At 33.4% G+C, this 24,244-nt stretch overlaps 1 protein-coding gene across 4 annotated transcripts in view; it reads right to left on the minus strand.

Annotated features, from left to right (window-relative positions):
* Positions 1 to 14: 14 nt before the first annotated feature.
* Positions 15 to 24,244, minus strand: part of LOC114330328 (P protein-like) — a 214,929-nt gene continuing 190,699 nt past the window's right edge. For all 4 annotated transcript variants that reach the window (XM_050645783.1, XM_050645780.1, XM_050645781.1 and 1 more), the window contains 2 exons: positions 15,804 to 15,897; positions 15 to 233 (listed from right to left, as the gene is read on the minus strand). In XM_050645783.1, the coding sequence (XP_050501740.1) occupies positions 149 to 233; positions 15,804 to 15,897 (179 nt within the window). In that variant the 3' untranslated portion in view covers positions 15 to 148. The remainder of the gene's footprint in view (positions 234 to 15,803; positions 15,898 to 24,244) is intronic.

Genomic DNA, 24,244 nt, shown 5'->3' on the forward strand with positions numbered 1-24,244 from the left:
TAAAATACAACATGAAAATTTAGAAAAATAAAATTCACATTTATTTAAAATAAACTGGATAAACTAGGTAGTTCATAATTACATATACATATTTGAAACAAAAAGTATAAACAATTGATTAAATATATCATGACATTGTTGAAAGGTTTTACTGCCAGCCTAGAATTACATGACAGACTAGTAAGTACATGGTTATGATTATGGTACTGGTAATCATCACTGGTAATCCAACTCTGAAATGAAAAAGAAAATATATAAAAAGTTTTGTGAAGTTTTGACTTTCTTAAAAACGGTAAAAAATTGTACACATAAAATATATAAATAAATAAATGTAATTATCGTGAATATGGAATAAACCAGAGCGCATCTGCAAAAATATTAGTACTTTTGGATGTTACGAGGTAATTATTCATACTTTTTTGCAGAAATTGCTTGAAAATAACTCATATAATAATATTTCAGTTATCCTCCCACTCAAAAAGGTCCGGAACAGTGTTTAAATAATATAATCAAAATGTCAAAAAATGAAGGAAAAATTCGACTTTTTTCTTCGTTTTTTGATTATAACTTTAAAAGTATTCAATTTCGATAAAAATTGTAATGACATAAAAGTTGCCTAATTAAATTTTCTACAATATAGGATTAGCTAAAAATTTAAAAGTTGTTACCCTTGATGCAAAATAGCCATAATTTTGAAAAAGATATAAAAAAACAAGTATTCGCATTTTACGTTTTTCAACCATTTATGCTACACTTAGGACCTTCGTATTACACTCAAAAAAACTTTATAATATATCAAAACAATACTGTAAATTTCATTAAGATCGGTTCAACAGACTTGGTAAAATAAACTTTGCAATCCAGCTTTCGCAAAAAAAATTCATTCTTTCAAAATGTTGCAGGACTGAAAATAAAGCAGATAAGATAGCAAGTTGAAATTATTTCTACATAAATATTGAAGAATGCCGTAACTTTTATTTGCAATTTGCAAAATTAAAATCGGTTAACTACCACGGCGTCAGGAATTTTTTTAAATAAACATTAATTTTTGGTGAGATGCGCAGTACAGCGGATACGTTTGCTCTGATTGGGCATTCCAATGACCTTTGATAATGATTGATATATTTTAATTTTTAGTACATTTCGATATAAATAGATAAATTTGTTTATTGCAAAATAAAAACACATACCCTATCCTTTAAAAGAATACTTCTTTTAGCAAAAACTTTCTTTGTTCATATATTTTAACTTTAACTATGACTGCATACCACAAAAAACCCTATAGCTTTGGTTTTGTGATTCTATGTAATTCGATGTACCTCTTATGGACATAGGTTCACTTAAAAATTGCCTTTAAATCTGTATCTGGGTACACGACACACCTAAATTAGTTTAGGATGGCAGTTCTTTTTCAGTTTCTAGTCGAGACTCTCTTTTTCTGGTGCCATCCCTCCTTGTGGAGTATTGGACGCTTGTGCATTTTTTGGCTAAAAGTGTAATATGGCTAACTGGCCAGTATAGTTAGCGCATCTTCAGTGGTGTTCATTTTCTTGCTAAAGTACTGCACTCATTCCTTCCCTTATCTTCTATTTCTCGCTCTGTTTTGACTTCACCCTATCTTATTCCAACTTTTTCGTGTTCGCTGCTTGTAACAATTTCTCTAATAAAATAGAAGTAGGTTGAATGCTCGAATATATTATGGAATCTTTCTTTCTTTCTTTATCCCCTTCCTTGTACCCTATCAGGGTGTCGGATTTGGGATCGCTATTTTAATTTACATTCACCCATCTCTTTCATTCTTTTCTGTTTTCGGTCATTATTTTTAATTCCTCGAGCGATTTTTCTTTAACTTTTCCCGCCTCTACTATTTGCTGTATCCATTTTTTTCTTGGTCTGCCTCTTTTTCTTTTTGCAATGTTCCTTGCTTCGTGGATTCTTCTCGTAATTCTGTTGGGTTGCATCCTCATCAAATGCCCATACCAATTCATTTGTCTCTTTTTTAGTTTATTAATTATTGGTTCTTGGTTGGACATTATCCTAATAGTCTCGTTGCTTAATCTATCCCATTTTGTCTTTACAACTATCCTTCTTAAATGTTTCATCTCCATTGCATTTATTCTGCTTTTATGTTGTTCCAGAATTGTCCAGTTTTCACTTGCGTAGAGCACAGTCGGTATCACTATTGTGTTATATATGTTTATTTTTGTCTCTCTTGCAAGTTCTCTTTTCCCCAGTATTGGGGCTAAGGCATAGTATAACTTGTTTGATTTCTTTGCTCTATTTGTTATTTCCCAGTCTATTTTTCCGTCGTTAGTAATGATACTTCCCATGTATTCGTAAGTTGTAACTATTTCCAGTTCTGAGTTTTTGCATTTTATCTTTATTTCATTATCTTCTTTGCCGTTGATTATCATTATCTTACTTTTTTCCTCGTTTATTTCCATTTTTAGCTCTTCTATTTCTTCTACCCATATATCCATTAGTTTCTGCATTTTGTTCTCGGAATCTGCTATTAGTAATATGTCGTCCGCATACATTAAGGACTCTATTGTTACCGGTTGTAATCTATGGTATCCAATTATTGTCTGTAGTTGGTTGGTTCTTGCTCTAGTTTTTCTTATTAATTCATTCATTACGATTATGAATAGCAAAGGGCTGAGGCTATCTCCTTGTTTAATACCTCTATTCCAATTAAATTCTTCTGATCGTTCCCCTGCTATTTGTACTCTTCCTTTTACCTCTTTGTAAGTACTTTCTATAATTTTTATCAATCTGTTTGGTACATTTATTTTCCTCAAGCATTCCCCTATAATGTGTCTTTCTATCGTGTCAAATGATGCTCTTAGGTCTATGAATGCTAATACCAGATTTCCCCCGTATCTAAGCATCTTTCGATTAGGTTCCTGATGGTAAATATGTTGTCATTTGTTTGTCTTCCTGGTCTAAAGGCCGCTTGTTCATCTCCCAATTTCATTTCTACTTCTTGCCTTATAATCCGGTCAACTTAGACATCAAAATGCTTGGCAAATAACAAAAATTGCCGGAGAGCCAAATTTTGGTGGAGAGCTAGGGTATACCATAACAAATAAAGTTTAAAAAGTCCCCATCGATCCCATGTGTGCGTCAAAAGTTATTCAGGGTCAAAGGTCAAAATTTGAGATTTTTTGGATTTTTTTCGAAAACGGTAAGTTTTATCAAAAAAAAAACCTTAAACCAAAGTTGTAGATCTTAAAATTCTCTACAAAAATAGTCGTTACTATTTTTTTCCTGAGAGTTGCCATTCCTGAGATATCGCGATTCAAAGAGTCACATTATACATGATATGCACACGTTTTCACACCACCTGTGAGGTAGTGTACTCGGCGCGTTTTTTTTTACCGTGGTTTCCCCTGTAGGCCTACTCCACTAACTGTTTTGACAATTTTAGGATAATTTAAGGAAACAATACCGGTCAAGTTCTAAATATTACTTTATTATTGATATTGATTATTGATATGGCTATTGATTATTAGGTTAACTATTGTTTTGATTTCTTTAGATATTTTAATCAGATTCATATTCTTGAAAGTCTACTTCAACAGTCAAGTCTTCTTCGATTTCATCTTCTTCCTTTCCTACAGGAAAACTTTTTCTTTTCCTTGTGGATCTTCTTCCTCTTCCTCTTGCTGGATGTTCAAAAAATTGTTCAGATGTGACTGAGTCATTGGTCTCTTCATTAAAATCACAGGAGTCTTCCTCTGTTGTACTAAACTAGACATTTGAGCAAGACTGACCTTGGCAGTTGGTACACACTAGAGACCACAGCAACCCGACTTTTTTACATCCACATTTGGCACTACAACCTTTTTTGCAATTGCAAAAAATAGTGTTAAGGAGTTTTTCGGGAGCAGGTGGGAGTAAGGTTTTAATCGGTTCCAGAGTATTATCTATTAGTTATCAGTATTAGTATTCAGTTCATTGCCTAGCCATGTTTGAACTTGATAATATACTCGATACAAATGTTGAAAAGCAGATGCTGATGTTGGAGGAAGACATGATAGTTGTACTTGTTTCTTGTTTCTTACAAAAGTTAAGTATCGGTATTTCTCAAGACAAATAATTTTTTTGGAGCTCCATAATCCGCAAGAAGAAAGCGAATTCCTTCCGTAATTATTGTTTGCGGTGTAGAATCAAGTTCTGTAAAAACTTTACAGCAGTCAGTCAATTCTTTTTTTTCGAATAATTTAAGTACTGACGTTTTGCCCCTTCTGTACATTGCGGACGTAGTGTCGCAGCCGGTTATCGCATGTAAAAATAAAATATACTTTTGGCATTTGGGATAAGCCGATAAACTATTCGAAGAATATATCTCTGTTCGCTGTTGAGCCCTTCCAGGTTTCAGAAAATAAATAATTTTATCTACTGGAGTCCTTGCAGTAATCAGTACCAACAAATCAACACCTTCACCAACTACAATTGTTGTGTTTGTTGCCTTAAATTTTTCAATTGCTGTCTCAATTATAAGGACATCTGCGTCATTTTTAGCTTGTTTCACTTCAATATTCGCAGCTGTTAATTTGTCAGTTAACATTTCAGCTTTCTTTCAGCTTTCTTCTTGCATTTTATGGAGCTCAAAAAAAATTATTTGTCTTGATAAATACCGACACTTAACTTTTGTAAAAAATACGAGAAACAAGAAACAAGTACAAGTATCATGTCTTCCTCCAACATCAGCATCTGCTTTTCAACATTTGTATCGAGTATATTATCAAGTTCAAACATGGCTAGGCAATGAACTGAATCCAGAAGACTGGGGTTTGAAATTAATAGATAATACCCTGGAACCGATTAAAACCTTACTCCCACCTGCTCCAGAAAAACTCCTTAACACTATTTTTTGCAATTGCAAAAAAGGTTGTAGTGCCAAATGTGGATGTAAAAAAGTCGGGTTGGTTTGTTCTCTAGTGTATACCAACTGCCAAGGTCAGTCTTGCTCAAATGTCCAGTTTAGTACAACAGAGGAAGACTCCTGTGATTTTAATGAAGAGACCAATGACTCAGTCACATTTGAACAATTTTTGAACATCCAGCAAGAGGAAGAGGAAGAAGATGAAATCGAAGAAGACTTGACTGTTGAAGTAGACTTTCAAGAATATGAATCTGATTAAAATATCTAAAGAAATCAAAACAATAGTTAACCTAATAATCATTAGCAATATCAATAATAAGGTAATATCTAGAACTTGACCGGTATTGTTTCCTTAAATTATCCTAAAATTGTCAAAACAGTTAGTGGAGTAGGCCTACAGGGGAAACCACGGTAAAAAAAACGCGCCGAGTACACTACCTCACAGGTGGTGTGGAAACGTGTGCATATCATGTATAATGTGACTCTTTGAATCGCGATATCTCAGGAATGGCAACTCTTAGGAAAAAAATAGTAAGGACTATTTTTGTAGAGAATTTTAAGATCTACAACTTTGGTTAAAGGTTTTTTTTTTGATAAAACTTACCGTTTTCTAAAAAAAATCCAAAAAATCTCAAATTTTGACCTTTGACCCCGAATAACTTTTGACGCACACATGGGATCGATGGGGACTTTTTAAACTTTATTTGTTATGGTATACCCTAGCTCTCCACCAAAATTTGGCTCTCCGGCAATTTTGGTTATTTGAAATGTCTATATAGACCGGGTTATTAGTCTTTTCTCTATTATTTTCGTATTACGGAATTTATAGGAATAAAAGGCAGATATCGAGCATCCAGTTTTATTAAATCTGGCCCAAGTATACTTTCGCGAACTTAGCATCATCAGCAGGGCCCCCGTAAGTATAACTGGCGCCCGTGTGCAAAAAAGGATTTTGGCGCCCCTTAAGGCATTTTGGATCATGGTTTTCTATTTATTTTTTGAAGGTAAGTAGGTGCTTAAAATATAGCAAAAAACTGAACCTTAGAAGTCATATTTATAGTCCAGTCACTCACGGTAAAATATTGCAAAACTTCCGAATTTTAAAGAATTGCTTGCATTGACATGGAATTTGGCATACACATACCTAACATGTCAAATAAAAAAAAGTGATATTGTGCGGATGTGTGCTTTTGCCCTGGATGTGAGTTTCACCCCTTCTCGGGGGTAAAAAAACATAGAAATGTCAAAAAAGGAATTTGATAAAATGACCAATTTTAAGCAACTTTTGTTCTATAGAGTTTTTTCAGTAAGTTCAGTAAGTATTTTATCGAACAAAATGTTCTTAAAAAAATAAGGCTTATAAAAAGTGAAAGTGAAACATTCTTTTTTTGTTTTTTAAGTTTATACCTTCAAAAGTAAATAAGTTACGCTAAAAATAATGATGGTGCCTTTTTTGATAAAAAATAATCGTGAAAATCATCCCCTAATTAGCGTCCCAAATGAAATTAATCGTTACCGCTTCACTACAAGTTACTTATGTATTGTTTATATGATCTGAAATTTCATCGGTTCAAAGTGCTTTTTTTGATAAGGCTGTTCTATTTAAAAGGGCTTGAACAGGTCGTTAATCACGGGTGTATGCAAATTTTGAACAGCCATATCTTAACAAATTTTTGTTTTACAGGAAAACAAAAAATAACAAAATATTCAGAACAGAAAAACATACATTTTTTACTGCTTGAGATTTTTGGTATCACCATTTTTAAGCTATTTAAAAAAAAAGCTATTTTTTCAAGATAAAAAAAATTTTGTCCAAGAGATTTCTTTTACCCAAAAAGGGATTAACTTTATTTTGAGCATAATTTACTTACTTTTGATGCTATAAAATTTATTAAAGAATAAATATAAAGCTTGTTTTAAAAACTTTAAGGAAGTTTTTATGAGTTTCCCTTAGAAGTGCTCCATTTTTTTGTTATGTCACGTTAAAATATACGATTTGGAATTTGAAGGAGAAGAACCTACTTTTCGTTAGCTACAACTGTGGTGCTTCTACTGGGTTTACAGACTTCATGTGCCAACCATTTTTTAAACTTTTTGTAAGCTATTTTTTGATAAAAGCATTTTTAAATGTTCCGGTAGTGCCGGTATTCCACGTACAAGTAACACAAACACACCTAAAGTCAACGGCATATTAAATATGTGACGGTATATTGCTGCCGCTCGAGCGAAATAAAGGGAAATATGCACGTGGTACAACTCTATCTAGGGGATTCTATGCAAGCTACCTTTATGCCGGTTTCATTCAATTAATATAAAGTAAAATTTCGTGATTTTTAAGTAGTGGTTATCACAAACATCATTTTCTGAAAATGTGCCACTATAGAACTCAGTGAGCGATATGTTATTTATTAGTTGCAAATTTAAAAAAAAAATTTGCCAATGTTGCATTTTGCTGGGATATCTTCTTAATTTGACGAAGTAAGTCTACGTTATTGTAATTTAAAATTTTTTTTTTAACATCAACCTCGATTTTTGTCAAAGTATTTCCACTTACTTCTTGCTACAATGGTTTTTTTGGCTTATTTTAAATGCCCCTGATGATGCTAAGTTAGCGAAAGTATACCTAGGCAAGATTTAATAAAACTAGATGCTCGATATCTGCCTTTTATTCCTATAGACTCCAATTTCTCTAATATTCACTTCTAGCTCTGGCGATTCTACCTCATCTTTTATAACCTGTGTTGTTTCATGTTTCATACATAATTTCATCTTCGTGTAGTCGTATACTTGATGTAGAGTTCATAGATGATTTTGATTGATCACGTAGGTATAACTGTAATCTATTCGGCTTTGCTTTAGTTCTGGAACCACTAAATCAAAGCATATTAGCGAAGCAATAAAGCACTATAACCTTACCGCCTTACCTCCGAAAAATAAACGACAAGTTACGCTAAAAATAATGACGGTCCCTTTTTTGATAAAAAAAATCGTGAAAATCATCCCCTAATTAGCGTCCCAAATGAAATTAATCGTTACCGCTTCACTACAAGTTACTTATGTATTGTTTATATGATCTGAAGTTTCATCGGTTCAAAGTGTTTTTTTGATAAGGCTGCTCTATTTAAAAGTGCTTGAACAGGTCGTTAATCACGGGTGTATGCAAATTTTGAACAGCCATATCTTAACAAATTTTTGTTTTACAGGAAAACAAAAAATAACGAAATATTCAGAATAGAAAAACATACATTTTTTACCGCTTGAGATTTTTGGTATCACCATTTTTAAGCTATTTAAAAAAAAAGCTATTTTTTCAAGATAAAAAAAATTTTGTCCAAGAGATTTCTTTTACCAAAAAAAGGGATTAACTTTATTTTGAGCATAATTTACTTACTTTTGATGCTATATAATTTATTAAAGAATAAATATAAAGCTTGTTTTAAACACTTTAAAGAAGTTTTTATGACTTTCCCTTAGAAGTGCTCCATTTTTTGGTTATGTCACGTTGAAATATACGATTTGGAATTGAAGGAGAAGAACCTACTTTTCGTTAGCTACAACTGTGGTGCTTCTACTGGGTTTACAGACTTCATGTGCCAACCATTTTTTAAATTTTTGTAAGCTATTTTTTGATAAGAGCATTTTTTCGATAAAATAGTTACTTTTTGAGTTATTTTGGAAAAACCGTCCAACAGGGTTTTTATTAAAAAATGAACATATTCACTCGCAAATAACTCGAAAAGTATTAACTTAGTGAAAAAATTCTATAGAAAAAAAGTTCCTTAGAATTACTTAGTTCATCCAATTCCAGGCTTATTTTGAACGTATGTTTTTCACCCCCGAGAAGGAATGGAACCGACCCCCCAGTGCAAAAGCACAGATCGGCACAATATCACTTTTTTTCTTTGACTTGTTAGCTATGTGTATTATGGGTATGCCAATGTGTATTTTTCATGTCAATGCAAGCGGTTCTTTAAAATTCACAGCAACAACCGTGAGTAAATGGACTATTATTTGTAGACTAAAATACCAAAATAAAGCAAACATAATAAAATCATAACAAAATAAATTAAAATGCCTGACTTCCGACATGATCTTGCATATAGGAATCGGCAGTAACTGGATGATATACCTTCTAATAAAATTTTGTGTGTATTTATTATATACCCTATTCCACGAACATACGCCTGTTTTGGATTACTTCGACAACGAATATTTTACTGTGCAAAATAAGAAGAACAAAAGTAAATTGCAAATTACATTGTTGTTTATTGGAATAATTATTAGCGCCATTTACTTTCGTACTTCATATGTTGCACAGTAAAATATTCGTTGTCGAAGTAATCCAAAACAGGCGTATGTTCGTGGAATGGCCCATACCTTCGTCTTCTTTATCTAATATTTCACAACCATGAAAGTTAATTTCGACCAATCCATCTCTTTCCCTCCACTTTTTGTTATAAGGCGAAGTAGCTGGAATTTAGGTTCTCTAATTATTAAAGGGCCGAAGTATTCTGTTTTCTCATGTTTTTCTTCTATTTATACGTAATCCTATTTAATTTCTTACTAACGTTTATTTTAAAATTGATTTTTGTTTTTTTTTTTTTCAAATTTTTTGCAATTTTTTACCCTGGGTTCTGGCGCCCCTAAAGGATGGCGCCCGTGTGCATTGCACACTTTGCAGATATGGAAGCGGGGGCTCTGATCATCAGGGGCATCTGAAATAAGCCAAAAAACGCATTGTAGCAAGAAATAGGTGAAAAAACTTTGACAAAAAATCGAAGTTGAAGATAAACAAAAAATTTTAAATTACATTAATAGGGCAGTCAATGAGGGTATTCCATCCTCCTACATCGATTTACTTGATATTTTCACAGTAAGTTAGGAATAGTTCAAGAAACAAAGTCTACTCTATGCCGATTTGCGCTTTAATCTTGGGGTGGTTCCCACCCCTTCTCGGGGCCGGAAAATTTTTTGGTTAAAACAACTACGGAAGCGGCTAGAGAACCTAATTCTGAGCAAAATCTTTTCTATAATTTTTTTTGCAAACTCAATACTTTTTGAGGTATTTGTGGTTGAAAATTGGCTATTTTCATTGAAAAATGGCACCTTTTCGGACGGTTTTTTTGTGAATACTTTAAAAACCATACATCTAACGAGAAAACTATTAAAAATATTTTTGTAGCTTATAAAAAAACGAAGAGATTCGTTCCTTCATAAATCTCCTAGTTATAATACAAAAAGAGACATGGTAGGTGAGATGAGTTTGTTTTTTTGGTGAATGCTCAAAACGGTGTATTCAACCTGAAATAACAGAGAAACGGTCGATTATAGGTGTATAATGCTACAAAAACCATTTGCAGTGCTTCAAAAGAGCTTTAAAATAAGCCATATTAAATGTCGATTACATTCAAACTAAGCGACAGATGCTACAAAAAATATTTATGACTAATGTATTTTACTAAAATGAAGTTAACCCCTCATCACAGAATTTAAATGCATCGTTTTTCTTCTGCAATACTTTTTATTATAGTGTTCTTTCTATGTTAAAAAAAATTAGACAGGTTTAAAATGAAACGTTTTTGAAAAAGTTAGAATCAACTTATACAGCGCATTTTGAAATTTTCTTAAAAATCTTCTTTTTTCTCCATTTAACTCGAAAATGATAAGAGATACAAAAAAAGATAACACACAAAAATATAGAGTTTTTTTTAGATAAAAATTTAGTTTTAATTTTTCATTACTGTAGAGAAAAGAAGATTTTTAAGAAAATTTCAAAATGCGCTATATAATTTGATATTTTTTTTTCAAACACCTTTATTTTAAACCCGTCCAACTTTTTTAATATAGAAATAACACTATAATAAAAAGTATTGTAGAAGAAAAACGATGCATTTAAATTATGTTGGATGAGGGGTTAACTATACTTCTCATTTTTTCGTAAAATACATTAGTCGACAATTTTTTTCAGCATATCTCGCTTGGTTTGAATGTAACCGACATTAAATATTGCTCATTTTAAAGGTCTCTTCAAGCACTACAGAAGGTTTTAGTAGCATTATACACCTATAATCGATCGTTTCTCTGTTATTTCAGGTTGAAGACACCGTTTTGAGCATGAACCAAAAAAATAAACTCGTCTCACCTACCATATCCCTTTTTGTATTATAACTAGAAGATTTATGAAGGAACGAGTCTCTTTGTTTTTTTATAAGCTACAAAAATATTTTTTATAGTTTTTTTCGTTAGATGCATGGTTTTCAAGGTATTCGCAAAAAACCGTCCGAAAAGGTGTGAGTTTTCAATAAAAATAGCCAATTTTCAACCACGAATAACTCAAAAAGTATCGAGTTTTCGAAAAAAAAAATATGGAACAGTTTTTGCACAGATTTAGGTTCTCTGGCCACTTCCGTAGTTATTTTACCACAAAAATTTTCCATCCCCGAGAAGGGGTGGGAACCACCCTCAAGATAAAAGCGCACATGAGCTTAGGGTAGACTTTGAATTAGGAGATAAGTAGAGGCTATTCCCTAAATTTCATTAAAATCCATGCATTAGGATAGAATTCGGAGGTAATATCCTATTCTTGCTCCCATTGACTGGCGTATACCTAACGTAGACTTACTTCGTCAAATTATGAAGATATCCCAGAAAAATGCAACATTGGTAAGAAAGAAATTTTTTAAAATTTGCAACTAATAAATAAATAACATATAACACACACTGGACAAAGGACAAACAGATCCAAATTATTTAAAATTATGCCGGGTGCCACATCTTCAAGTCAAAATGTAAGAACAATGAATGACAGTACAGTAGGAACTGTCATTACTGTCATTCATTGTTCTTACATTTTGACTTGAAGATGTAGCACCCGACATAATTTTAATTAATTTTGATCTGTTTGTCCTTTGTCCAGTGTGTGTTATACATATCGCTCACTGATTTCTATAGTGGCACAAGCGCAAAAATGGAGTTCTGAGATAATTGACCATGAAGTTTCATGACATAATAAAATACCATTCAAAATTACAAGTTATGGATAAGAGGTCGACAGAAGAAACCAAATACTTGTCAATGGATGGTTAGATATTACATTTTTTTCCATTGTATGGATTTCGAGAACTTTGATATAAATATGCCAGCATTGAATTCAAGTTTTACAGTGTTTTGACAAAGATGTAAGTAAGTCGTAAGTAGTGGCATAGAAAGTTCATAAAATAAACGTTTTTATTTTTAAATTTTTTAATCGTGTTTTTATTCGCAATATAACAATATTCGTTAAACACAACAATATTTTTCTTGCTAATAACTACAAAAGAATTTTAAAATGATTTTCAGTTATAGAAAAACCTTGATTATAGAAACAGCAATAGAAACGTGGAATGCAAGTTGATGTAAAATTCACGGTGACTTTTATTAATTGCATTAGATTGAATAAGACACATTAGATCTTCATACTTTTTTCTGGAAATTGGAATTTTATTTTGATATACCCTATTAATTTCAATGTCTTTAAAAGAGAATATTTTGTTAGGATTTATGGTTCGTATTTCTTTGAATAAGTTGATCATTTTAAAATAAAATTCGTTAAAGGAAGTTTTATACAGGAACATGCTATGATTATCCTTTTCGACTTCCAGTATTGAAACATCAGTTAATAAAGACTTCTCCTTAAAGACCTAAAGTAATACATAAGTTGAAATGAAAAAACTTTGCACACCCTTACTTTTTTACTTTGTTTAACCCATTCGCGGACACAACTGCATATGCGGACAGTAATTTCCCTTTGTAAGTGTCTGCATATGCAGTCGTATCCGCGAATGGGTTAACAAAATAAAAAGCATTGTTATTGGTTCTTCCTTAATCAATGCACTTATAATGTTTAGCTGCTTGGAAATGTCTCCCAAATCCCAGTATAATTTAAAAACGCTCGTCTCTCTTCTTCTGTGCATTTCCGGTACATGTTTATTTGTATTTTGTGATGTCACACGGATCTCTAACTGATCTGGCTGGAACGTATATCTTCCTGTTGTACATTTGATAAGATTGTCCAGAGTTTCGGAGGCCTTTGATTCTGTTTTGGATCCACTTCTTACATTCTTCTTCTTCTTACATTCTAAGTGAAATATAAGAAAAAGTAAACCTATACTGACACAACTTTGTTCTTTCATGGTATAAAGTAAAGTATTTGAATTAAAGTAAATTCTATACCGACACAACCTTATATTTTGGTGACACAAAGAGTATGTTTTTGCCAAAAAATTCATTCCATACTGGCACAACTTTTAATGTGCCGGTATAGACTAAAAAATAAGATATTTTTATTGAAGGTTATAAAAATTAAAAATTTGCATAACACTAGTTTTATGAAAATGTGCCCGTATTCCACATACAAATAACACAAACACACCTAAAGTCAACGGCATATTAAATATGTGACGGTATAGTGCTGCCACTCGAGCGAAATGGAGGGAAATATGCACGTGGTAAAACTCTGTCTTGGGGATTCCATGCAAGCTACCTTTATGCCGGTTTCATTCAATTATTATAAAGTGAAATTTCGTGATTTTTTAGTGGTTATCACCAAACACCATTTTCTGAAAATGTGCCACTATAGAACTCAGTGAGCGATATGTTATTTATTAGTTGCAAATTTAAAAAAAAAATTTGCCAATGTTGCATTTTGCTGGGATATCTTCTTAATTTGACGAAGTAAGTCTACGTTATTGTAATTTAAATTTTTTTGTTTAACATCCAATTCGATTTTTTGTCAAAGTATTTCCACCTACTTCTTGCTACAATGGGTTTTTCGGCTTATTTCAGATGCCCCTGATGGTTCTAAGTTAGCGAAAGTATACTTAGGCAAGACTTAATAAAACTAGATGCTCGATATTTGCCTTTTATTCCTATAGACTCCAATTTCTCTAATATTCACTTCTAGCTCTGGCATTTCTACTTCATCTTCTATAACTTGTGTTGTTTCATGTTTCATACATAATTTCGTCTTCGTGTAGTCGTATACTTGATGTAGAGTTCATAGATGATTTTGATTGATCACGTAGGTATAACTGTAATCTATTCGGCTTTACTTTAGTTCTGGAAGCACTAAATCAATGCATATAGGCGAAGCAAAAAAGCACTATAACCGGCCTTACCTCCGAAAAATAAACGACAATAATTCTTTTTACATTCGATTCGTGAATGCGCCAGGAAACTTTGTGACCCAGAGCCATGATATAATATTGAGAAATTGCATACAAAAAATGCATTGTTAAAGTGCATCTGAAACAGACAATAAAAAAATCAAACTCGTCAATATTATCGGCGGAAATAAGTTCAATTTTGTTACTCGGGGGTTTTTGAGGTCGCTGAAAACGAATATGACGTCGAAAGTGATCTCCGGAGTACCTGGTGCCCATGGTACCTACTGATTACCTCGTCTTGTGGAGTTCTCGGCAAGTTCATTAAAACATTAGTCAAAAATCATTACTCGGGGGGTTTTTGGGGTCGCTAACGATGGATATGACATCGGAAGTGATTTCCTGAGCACCTGGTGCCCAGGATACCTACTGTTTACCTCTCCTTGTTTTCGGCAAAGAATTTATTAAAAAATTAGTAAAAAATAATTACTCGGTGTTTTTGGGGTCGCTAACGACGAATGTGACATCGGAAGTGATCTACGGAGTACCTGGTACCCAGGGTACCTACTGTTTACCTCATTTTCTTGAGTTTTAGGCAAATTCATTAAAAAATTAGTCAGAAAAATCATTAGCCACGAGATAAACAGTAGGTACCCTGGGCACTAGGTACTTCGGAGATCACTTCCGATATCATATTCGTCGTCAGAGACACCAAAAAGCCCCGAGTAGTGAATGTTGAGTAATTTTTAATGAATTTGCCGAAAACTCCAGAAAACGAGGTAAGCAGTATGTACCCTGGGCACCAGGTACTCCGGAGATCACTTCCGATATCATATTTGTCATCAAAGACCCCTAAAACCCCGAGTAATACATTTTGACTAATTTTTAATGAATTGGTCAAAAACTCCAGAAATCGAGGTAAACAGTAGGTACCTTGGGTACCAGGTACTCCGTATATAGATCACTTCCGATGTCATATTCGTCGTCAGCGACCCAATAACCCCCAAGTAATGATTTTTGGCTAATTTTTTAATGAATTTGCCGAAAACTCCAGAAGAAGTAAGTACCCTGGGCACCAGGTATTCCGTAGAACACTTCCGATGTCACATCCGTCGTTAGCAACCCCAAAAACCCTCGAGTAATAAGTTTTGACTAATTTTTTAACGAACTTGCCGAAAACTCCACAGGACGAGGTAAACAGTAGGTACCCTGGGCAACAGGTACTCCGGAGATCACTTTCGACGTCATGTTCGTTTTCAGCGACCTCAAAAACCCCCGAGTAACAAAATTGAACTCATTTCCGCCAATAATTGACGAGTTCTGAATTTGTATTATTGTCTGTTTGAGATGCACTTTAGGAACGCATTTTTTGTATGCAATTTTTCAATATTATATCATGGCTCTGGGTCACAAACTTTCCTGGTGCATTCACGAATCGAATGCAAAAAGAATATTATTAAGATCCGTCTTGTCGTTTTTTTTTTTCGGAGGTTCAGTGCTTTATTGCTTCGACTAATATTAATTTTTCCAAAGGAAAAATCGTCGTAGTAATTAAATTAAAATATACATAGATATCTTTTACAATTCTATAAGTAAAATAAAGAAGTTAAGATTAATGTGGGAATGCATATTAATGGGTTTAATTTACGATTTAACACTTCTACTAAATAGCACATCTTTTAAATCTTCATTTCAACTTTTGTCGTCCAATACGTAACACAATAAAAATCTCACATACCGTAACAAATATAAAATCAAGGAGTTACATTACTTACTTGGTAAAATGCAAAAAGCTAAATCGGTATCCATGTTGCTCTGCCACTCCTGCGCAGATAATATTCGATGATGAACCAAAAAGGGAACCGTTTCCTGAAACAAAACAATGTTAATTGCGAGATTCACGACCTCATTATACAAAGACTGTTAAAAGTAGAATAACATTTTCGATCACTTTTCTTCTTTGTGTAAACTATTTATTAACAGCCTCCATTGCCAATTATAAATTGATGACATTCTACAATACATTACTTCTTAGGCCGCACCTACATTGGATCCGTTTTTCTCCGATCAGATCAGATCCGACGTCGGCTGACGTCGGAATAAAAAATAAACCCATAGTATTAAATGGGGGTGCCTACATTTGATCCGTTTTTCTCCGATCCGATCAGATCAGATCAGATCAGATATCGGCCGACGCGACGTCGGGAGTGGCTTCTCCTATTCTCATCGAGAAATGTTTGGTTTCATTGCGGTTTTTGCATATAAAGTAATTGAATTTTTTGTTTTAACTATTTCATGAAATAAATCAGCAATAAATAGCATTAAAATCTTAATATTTAATTTTGTAATATGTATCTCTACAAGGTAGATATTTTATAATGTTTTCTTAAATATAATGGTTACAAAATCTTTTTATTTACACAGGTCGAAAATTTAATACTTCTAGCACATAATAGGAAATAATAATTATTGTTCCCTATTCTGTGCCTCTAGGTAAATAGTTTTATTGGGATGGTCAATTTCACTTTGGTTATAAAATTGTAACGGGTACTATAATGTGTCTTTGAAATTGCCGAAAATAATCTTAAATAAAACCGGAAGTATAATTATATTACCTACTATGTGTAACCACGTGTTACTAAAATATCTTTTTCTTTTTATATCAGAATATTTTTTAATACGTGCCAACACAAGGCTACATAGTTTGTAATAAATCAATGTTTTTTTCCCATGAATTATTTTACATTCTTGTGACGAAAAAATAAGAAATAGGATCTTAAATTTATCAGGATAGTTACGTAGATTTTTGTTTATATTAAATTCTCCTGAAGATCTGTCTTTATTATTTTTATGCATCCATCTACGTTTTTTCTACGTCTTTTAAGAGCGTTGTTTTCCAACAACAGCCAACACTCTTCATCATTATCGGTGGTCAGTGGTCGGTGGTCAGAAGTTAACGGAACCAATATAGGCACCCTCGCCGGAAAATCGGTCTATATCGGATCTGATCTGATCGGAGAAATACGGATTCAATGTAGGTGTCGCCTATCGGATCGGATCGGATCGGATCTGATCGGATCGGATCTGATCGGATCGGATCGGATCGGATCTTATCGGATCGGATCGGATCTGATCTGATCGGATCGGAGAAAAACGGATCCAATGTAAGTGCGGCCTTACTGTACCTACCGGTATAAAGGTACGTCCCACATGAACACTGGTAAAATTTGGTTGTCAGATTCAGATTGTCGAGGCGACTCTCTAAGCGTGCGTCCATAGTGCACGCTGGTTTTCGAATAAGACAGCCATAGCTGAATCGGTGTGCGAATTATCATTCGTTTTTAGTTGTCAGCGAGCTTGTGCACTTTGGACTGGCCCATAAATAAGAAGGATTTAGCTACAACGACTCGGCGTCAGCTTTCCGGCTCGGAAACCAGCGTGCACTATCTACGGACGCACCCTACGGGTAGCGTCTAGGGTGCACCTGAATACAAAGGGTTATTCGTACACAGATTCGACGCTGACTCCGAAAACCAGCGTTCACTCTAGGGTACGTCCCATAGGGATAGGAAAAACCTACCGGTTATAACCTAAAACCGGTTTTTTAACTTCGGAATAATCGGTTTTTTCGGTTGTTTTTTTGACCCGGTTTTAACCGGATTTTTCATTTTAAAGTAATAACCGGTGAAAAACCGGATAAGTTACCTCTGGAAAAATAATGAATTCAGAGAAAAAATGGAGAATTTCTTTTATATATTATGGAGTTCATATATTTACAGAGAAACGTCTATAAACTGAAATAAAAGCATCTATAAGCTAGATCGTTAGTATATAATAGGTATTATTCTTCAAACCTAGTATTGACTGGAGAATAAACACGGATTTTTGTAGTATAGATCGACTGTATTTTCATCAGTGTGCGAAAATTGTAGATTATTGTAAATATAGAGCACAAAGATCATAGTAATTATCAGGAAAAAGATAACAGAAGGCCTAGCCTACGCCAACCAAACCCCAGTAGAAATAATGAACTACAGCTTCCTGGACACCATAATGAATGAAGAATGGACCAACAACCAGGATAAGAGTGCTATTGAGAAAACTAGATCCACCTTCAACCGGATAAGGGCCTCCCTCAACAGCCACAACCTCGCTTTTGGTATAAAAAGAAGAATGTGGCGATGCTACGTCTTTTGTGTCATTTTTTACGGTGTTTAATCATGGATCTTGAACGAAGATATGTACATAAAATTTGAAGTATTAGAGATATTGCTATGTATATCAAAAAATACTTAAGAACTCGTGGACTGATGAGTCGTAAATGATGAGATCCTCAGAAGAATGAAGAATAACCGAGTCCACCATCAAATCTCAAAAGATAAATTTCGAACACATTATGAGAAATGAATTTATCTATGACATTAGTTAAAAAAGAAAATCTACGGTTTCGTTTTCATTTAAATCTGTCTCCCTCCATTCTCCGATAGTACTATTTCTAGGTCTACCTGTTGTCAAGGAGGCTCTGAGGAAGACAAATTTACACCAACACGACCGTAGTTTCTCAATATAAATTAAAACTATTTATATCGCAGATTTTCTTATTTTACTAATGCCATACTCTGTATTAGAGTACACAGTCTCGTTTCATGCAGGTTCTCTGAACCGCAAATTTGAATATTTTCCTAGCGGTGCCTTTTGGTATTGTCATACCTGGGTTAAACAGAGAACTTCAATCGAGTCGAAATTCATTTCATTTATCTATGAGATTATGCTCTGCTATAAGCCATCCTTAACCCTTTACATATCGATTAATTATCTTGGTATTGATGTATTCTTCCAATAGTATCGATATCGATAACATTGATACCGATTCTCATGGAGTATTGCAAACTACAGTGCATATAAATATAACTACTGGGTATTGGCTATTGATTAAAAAAACCGAATACCGGTTATTGAAATAACCGGTTTTTTGGCCGGTTATAACCGCCAGGTTTAACCGTAAGTAAAAAAACCGGTATAACCAAAAACCGGTGTTTTGTCAATAACCGCCATCCCTAGTCCAAGATGCACATCCATTTCCACTTTTTTCCTTGATTGTAGTAGATATGTTAGTTTGCTATGTTCGTTCCTACAGTTTTGTATTAGTTATTCTGTTGGGTCAGTATATTTGCAGGATTTTTTAAAGATTTCTTTGCAGAAGTTTGCAGTTTTTTGGTTGTAGTTTCGACCTGTTTCCATATTTCTGCTCCGTAAAGTAGTATACTTTTGATGCAACTATTATGCCTGGTTAATGGCTTAGGTCTTAAGCTTAATAGTGCAGCCGATATGTGAAACAATTGTGCATTTAATGATAGAAGTATATAATTTCGACCACGTATATCACACATATACCTATAGGTTCAAATTTAGATATGGGGCCATCTCAGATTTTGCCTTTTACAAAAATGGCGGGCATTCAAAATGGCGAGTATACATATGTGACTAATAGCACGATAACTTTTGAACGAGACGTTAGATTTAAACCAAATTGGATATGTAGGTTCTTTTTTTGATACATAAGATCGAAGCCTTGAACCGGAGGAATCGGTTTGCCAGAAGTTATGTTTTTCCTGGTTTTTATGTAAAAATATGTTGTTTTTTTTTTCAATTCTTTCACCCTGTATGCAATAATTGTTCAAAAAGTTAATACTGCCATTGAAAAGAGCGTAAAAATATTTTTTAGGAAATATTTTGAACTTTTTTAGTTATGTTAATTACCATTTAATAAATGCATAACGTATCTTCACATGTACCTATATGCGGCAGATTCGTGCAAATATTATAAGAATTATTGTGCATTTAATGGTAGAAGCATATAATTTGGACCACATATACTACACATATAAAGGTTCAAATTTAGATATGAGGCCATCTTAGTTTTTGTTCCTTTTACAAAACTGGCGGGCATTCAAAATGGCGACTATAACTATTGAGCGAGATGTCAGATTTTAACCAAATTGGGTACATAGGTTATTTTTTTGATGAATAAGATGGAAGTCGAGGACCAGAAGAATCGGTTTACCAGAAATTGTGTTTTTACTGTTTTTCTTTTATGTAAAAATATGTTGTTTCTTTTTCAATTATTTCACCCTGTATATATAAATTTTTCAAAAAGCTGATACCGCTATTAAAAAAATGTAAAAATATTTTTTAGGAAATATTTTGAACTTTTAGTTATTTTAAATACCATTTAATAAATGCATAACGTATGTTCACATACCTACAGTAGGAAAAATGAACGAACATATAAAACACGCTGTATTTTCCTGTCACCCTGCCACACAAAAAATTGGCCAGCGCAAGTACATGTAATAATTATTGTTACATGTACTTGCACTGGACAATTTTCTTTGTGACACGGTGACAGGAAAATACAGCGTGTTTTATATGTTCGTTCATGGGTATTCTTTCATTTTTCCGACTGTATGTACCTATGGGTGGCAGATTCATTTTGAATGCCCGCCATTTTTGTAAAAGACAAAATCTGAGATAGCCTCATACTTATCTAAATTTGAATCTTTGCATGTGTAGTAGGTGTGGTCCAAATTATTTTTGCTTCTACCATTAAATGCACAATAATTTGTATATTATTATTTGCACGAATCTGCCGCACATAGGTACCTACATGTGAAGATATGTTATGCATTTATAAAATGGAAATTAATACAACTAAAGAATTCAAAATATTTTCTAAAAAATATTGTTGCGCTCTTTTCAACGCCGGTATTACCTTTTTGAAAAATTAAAATATACAAGGTGAAAGAATTGAAAAAATAAACAACATATTTTTACAAAAAAATCAGGTAAAACCCAACTTCTGGTAAACCGATTCTTCCGGTTTAAGAGCTCGATCTTACACATCAAAAAAAGAACGTATATACCGAATTTGGTTGAAGTCGGACTTTTTGTTTAAAAGTTATCGTGCTATTAGTCACATATGTATCGTCGCCCTTTTGAATGCCCGCCATTTTCGTAAAAAAAATCTGAGATGGCCTCATATCTAGACTTGAACCTTTGTATATGTAGTATATGTGGTCCAAATGATATGCTTCCACCATTAAATGCACAATAATTCTTATAATATTTGCACGAATCTGCCGCACTTAGGTATATGTGAAGATAAGTTATGCATTTATTACATGGTAATTTTTTTTTCTTTTTATGGCATAGACTTGGGTGTCAGTTAGCCAGTCACAACTTTTTTATTTTCTATTCATACATAAAGAAGGCAATGAGGTCCTTAGAGTTCCATAGCAAACTCTTCCATAGCTCTCTACTCAGTTCAAAAGCTGCAGGTGGCCGCTATGGTCTATCCAAGTTGCTCACCACATTTTTCCATTATACACTTCTTCTTCTTCTTCTTTTTCCATATGTACATAATATATCAAATTATCAGGATTAATAAATTTAGAGGTTAATTTTAGTTTCACAGATAAATTTCATTAAACAATCATATATATTTTTGCTGTTCAGAGACAATAGATAGAATATATTGAAAGGTGAAAAAACATTACATTTTATTAAATCTTCGATTAAATTATAGCTGTGTGGAATGCATTTTGTGCACTCAAAGAAAATATGATTCAAATCACCCACCTTCTGACATTCAGTACTAAGATTTGAATCAAAAAAACTTTATGGTATTTACATGGTAATTAACATAACTTAAAAGTTCAAACTATTTCCTACAAAATATTTTTACGCTATCTTCAATGCCGGTATTACCTTTTCGAAAAATTAATATATACAAGGGGAAGAAATTGAAAAAAAAACAACATATTTTTACAAAAAAAAAATCAGGAAAAACACAACTTCTGGTAAACCGATTCTTCCGGTTCAGGAGCTAAATCTTATACATCAAAAAAAGAACCCATATACTAAATTTGGTTGAAGTCGGACTTTTCATTTAAAAGTTATCGTTCTATTAATCACATATATGTATCGTCGCCATTTTGAATGCCCGCCATTTTTGTAAAAGGTAAAATCTGAGATGACCTCATATCTAATTTTGAATCTTTATATGTGTAGTATACATATGTGGTCCAAATTATATGATTCTATCATTAAATGCACAATTCTTATAAAATTTGCACGAATCTGCCGCACTATAAGACGTTGTTTAAGCTCAGCTTACGAAACAGACGCGTTACACCATTGGGGCTTAGATCAATTTTCGCTTGCCACAATGGATTGCCACGTGGATTGGATCGACAAGAATCGAAAATTATAGTGCAAAGTAAGTTAGACTTAAAGCATCCCTATCTATTAGCTGAGTTGGGCTAAGTTGGAGCTTAAATTTGTTGGTGCAATCAGGCATTAAAGATTTTAATTTTTGTTGTTTTCGATATTTCTATTTCGTTTGTTTGTCAAATTGTATTTAAATAAGGCAGCCTGTTAGTGTTTGATTCAGAGTTGTGACCACATAGCTCCTTGATAACTCCTGAGAGCCAGAAATAACTATCTGGAGATTATGGTCGAACTCTGAATCAAATAAAAACAAAAACTGCCTTTTCCATTTCCATGTATTTAAAGCGTTGAATGCATGTTGAGCTTTGAACTTGTCTACCTCTTCTTCTATACTTCCTTGCCGTATATCACTATATTATTATTTGGGTGGTCATTATTTTTTAAGAGTTTGGTTTTCTCTGTGTTTATTCGGAGTCCGAACGTGCTGTGCCAACTTGTGTGTTCATATGATTTCGGTATTCAGTGATCAGGCAGATGTCATTCGCAAATTCAAGATCTTCTAATTGGACGGCGTTATGCAGAAAGCTACCAACCCTCAATAGTGGCAAACTGAGATAATCAAGTTTAAAGTTTTTATTGATTTAAAAAATCTGTAGGATATGTTGCTACTACTTTGTAACTTTTTTTTGACTGTGGATAAATATTTTGGTATTTTCTACATGTTCAAATATTTTAATTGTAAATTTAAAAGAGAAATGGCAAATTTTTGTGGATTGGTAGGTTTCTGCATTTTGCAAAGTGGGGAATTAATACCAACAATATTAAATAAAAACAACAGTAAAGTTAGAAAAATTACTTTTATTTACAGGAAGTTAAGGATATGAATATTTAACGTATTAATTTAATAAATTTTAATATTAATCTACTTCATCCACTTCAAAATCTAGATCTTCAACATTCACATTGTAACCCTCAACATCTTCAGTTATGTTGGCACCCTGCAAATTTTGATAAAAAGTCAATGCATCAGCAGGAATAAGGTGCATCATTTCCTTTAAATTTTGTAATTTCGCCTCAGCGATAGGCTTCCCGTTAGGCCACAGTGGTATTAAATCGCTACAGATTTCTCCGTTAGCAGTTCTACCCCGAGAAGATTTTTTGATAGAAATATTTTGATACGGTTGTGAAAAATCGTGTTGTTGTATCATTAGCATAAATTGGTCAGACTTTTCTATTTTGGTTGACCTAATCTTCAACCAATTAATTTTTTCTTTATCTTCGGTCACTTTGCGATTAGCAATTTTTTTCTCAATGTTTATTACGCCTAAAAAATCTTCGACGTGCATTTGGGTTACTACCAATGGTTTCTGCTTTCTACAAGAACGCATTACCTCGATATAGTCATTTGGGGTATAATATAATCTTTGCTGTCGTTTAAGAGCCCACTCAATATCACTGAAATCAGTGTCGTTGGGCAAAAAACTGTGACCGGAACAGAGATATTTTACGGTAATGCTTTCTACGTTTGTGCGTTTCGCATGCAAAATTGATTTAAGCATAAGTATTAACTTAATATTTCGATTTTGCCCACCGCAAGAATCACACCAAAGCGTAAAATGTTTGACTTCTGGAGTTAATTTAGTTTTAACATGTTTTATAAGTCAAGAGCCTATTTTTTGGGCGCCCCTTCCAGCTGAACCTTCTACCCAAACGTAACAGTATCCTCTATTTTCTTTAGCACTGTGTATTCCTGCATTATACACCCACAACTGACGCTTATAAAATACGATGCCTGTAGGTATTCTGGGAAGCGGTAGGGTTGATCTGTTTGTTCAGTCAGTATCTTGAAATCATCTCTTCTCATTTTCTGTGCCTCCTCTGCAACTTGCAAATGCTTCGTATGTTCCTGCTTGAACTCTTTTTTTTCTTCATTCTTTTCATTATCAATTTTCATTTTAAAAGTATCGCAAACATTGCAGGTGTCTTT

The sequence above is a fragment of the Diabrotica virgifera genome, chromosome 3 (genome assembly GCF_917563875.1).
Source record: "Diabrotica virgifera virgifera chromosome 3, PGI_DIABVI_V3a".
In the NCBI taxonomy this organism is placed as follows: domain Eukaryota; kingdom Metazoa; phylum Arthropoda; class Insecta; order Coleoptera; family Chrysomelidae; genus Diabrotica; species Diabrotica virgifera.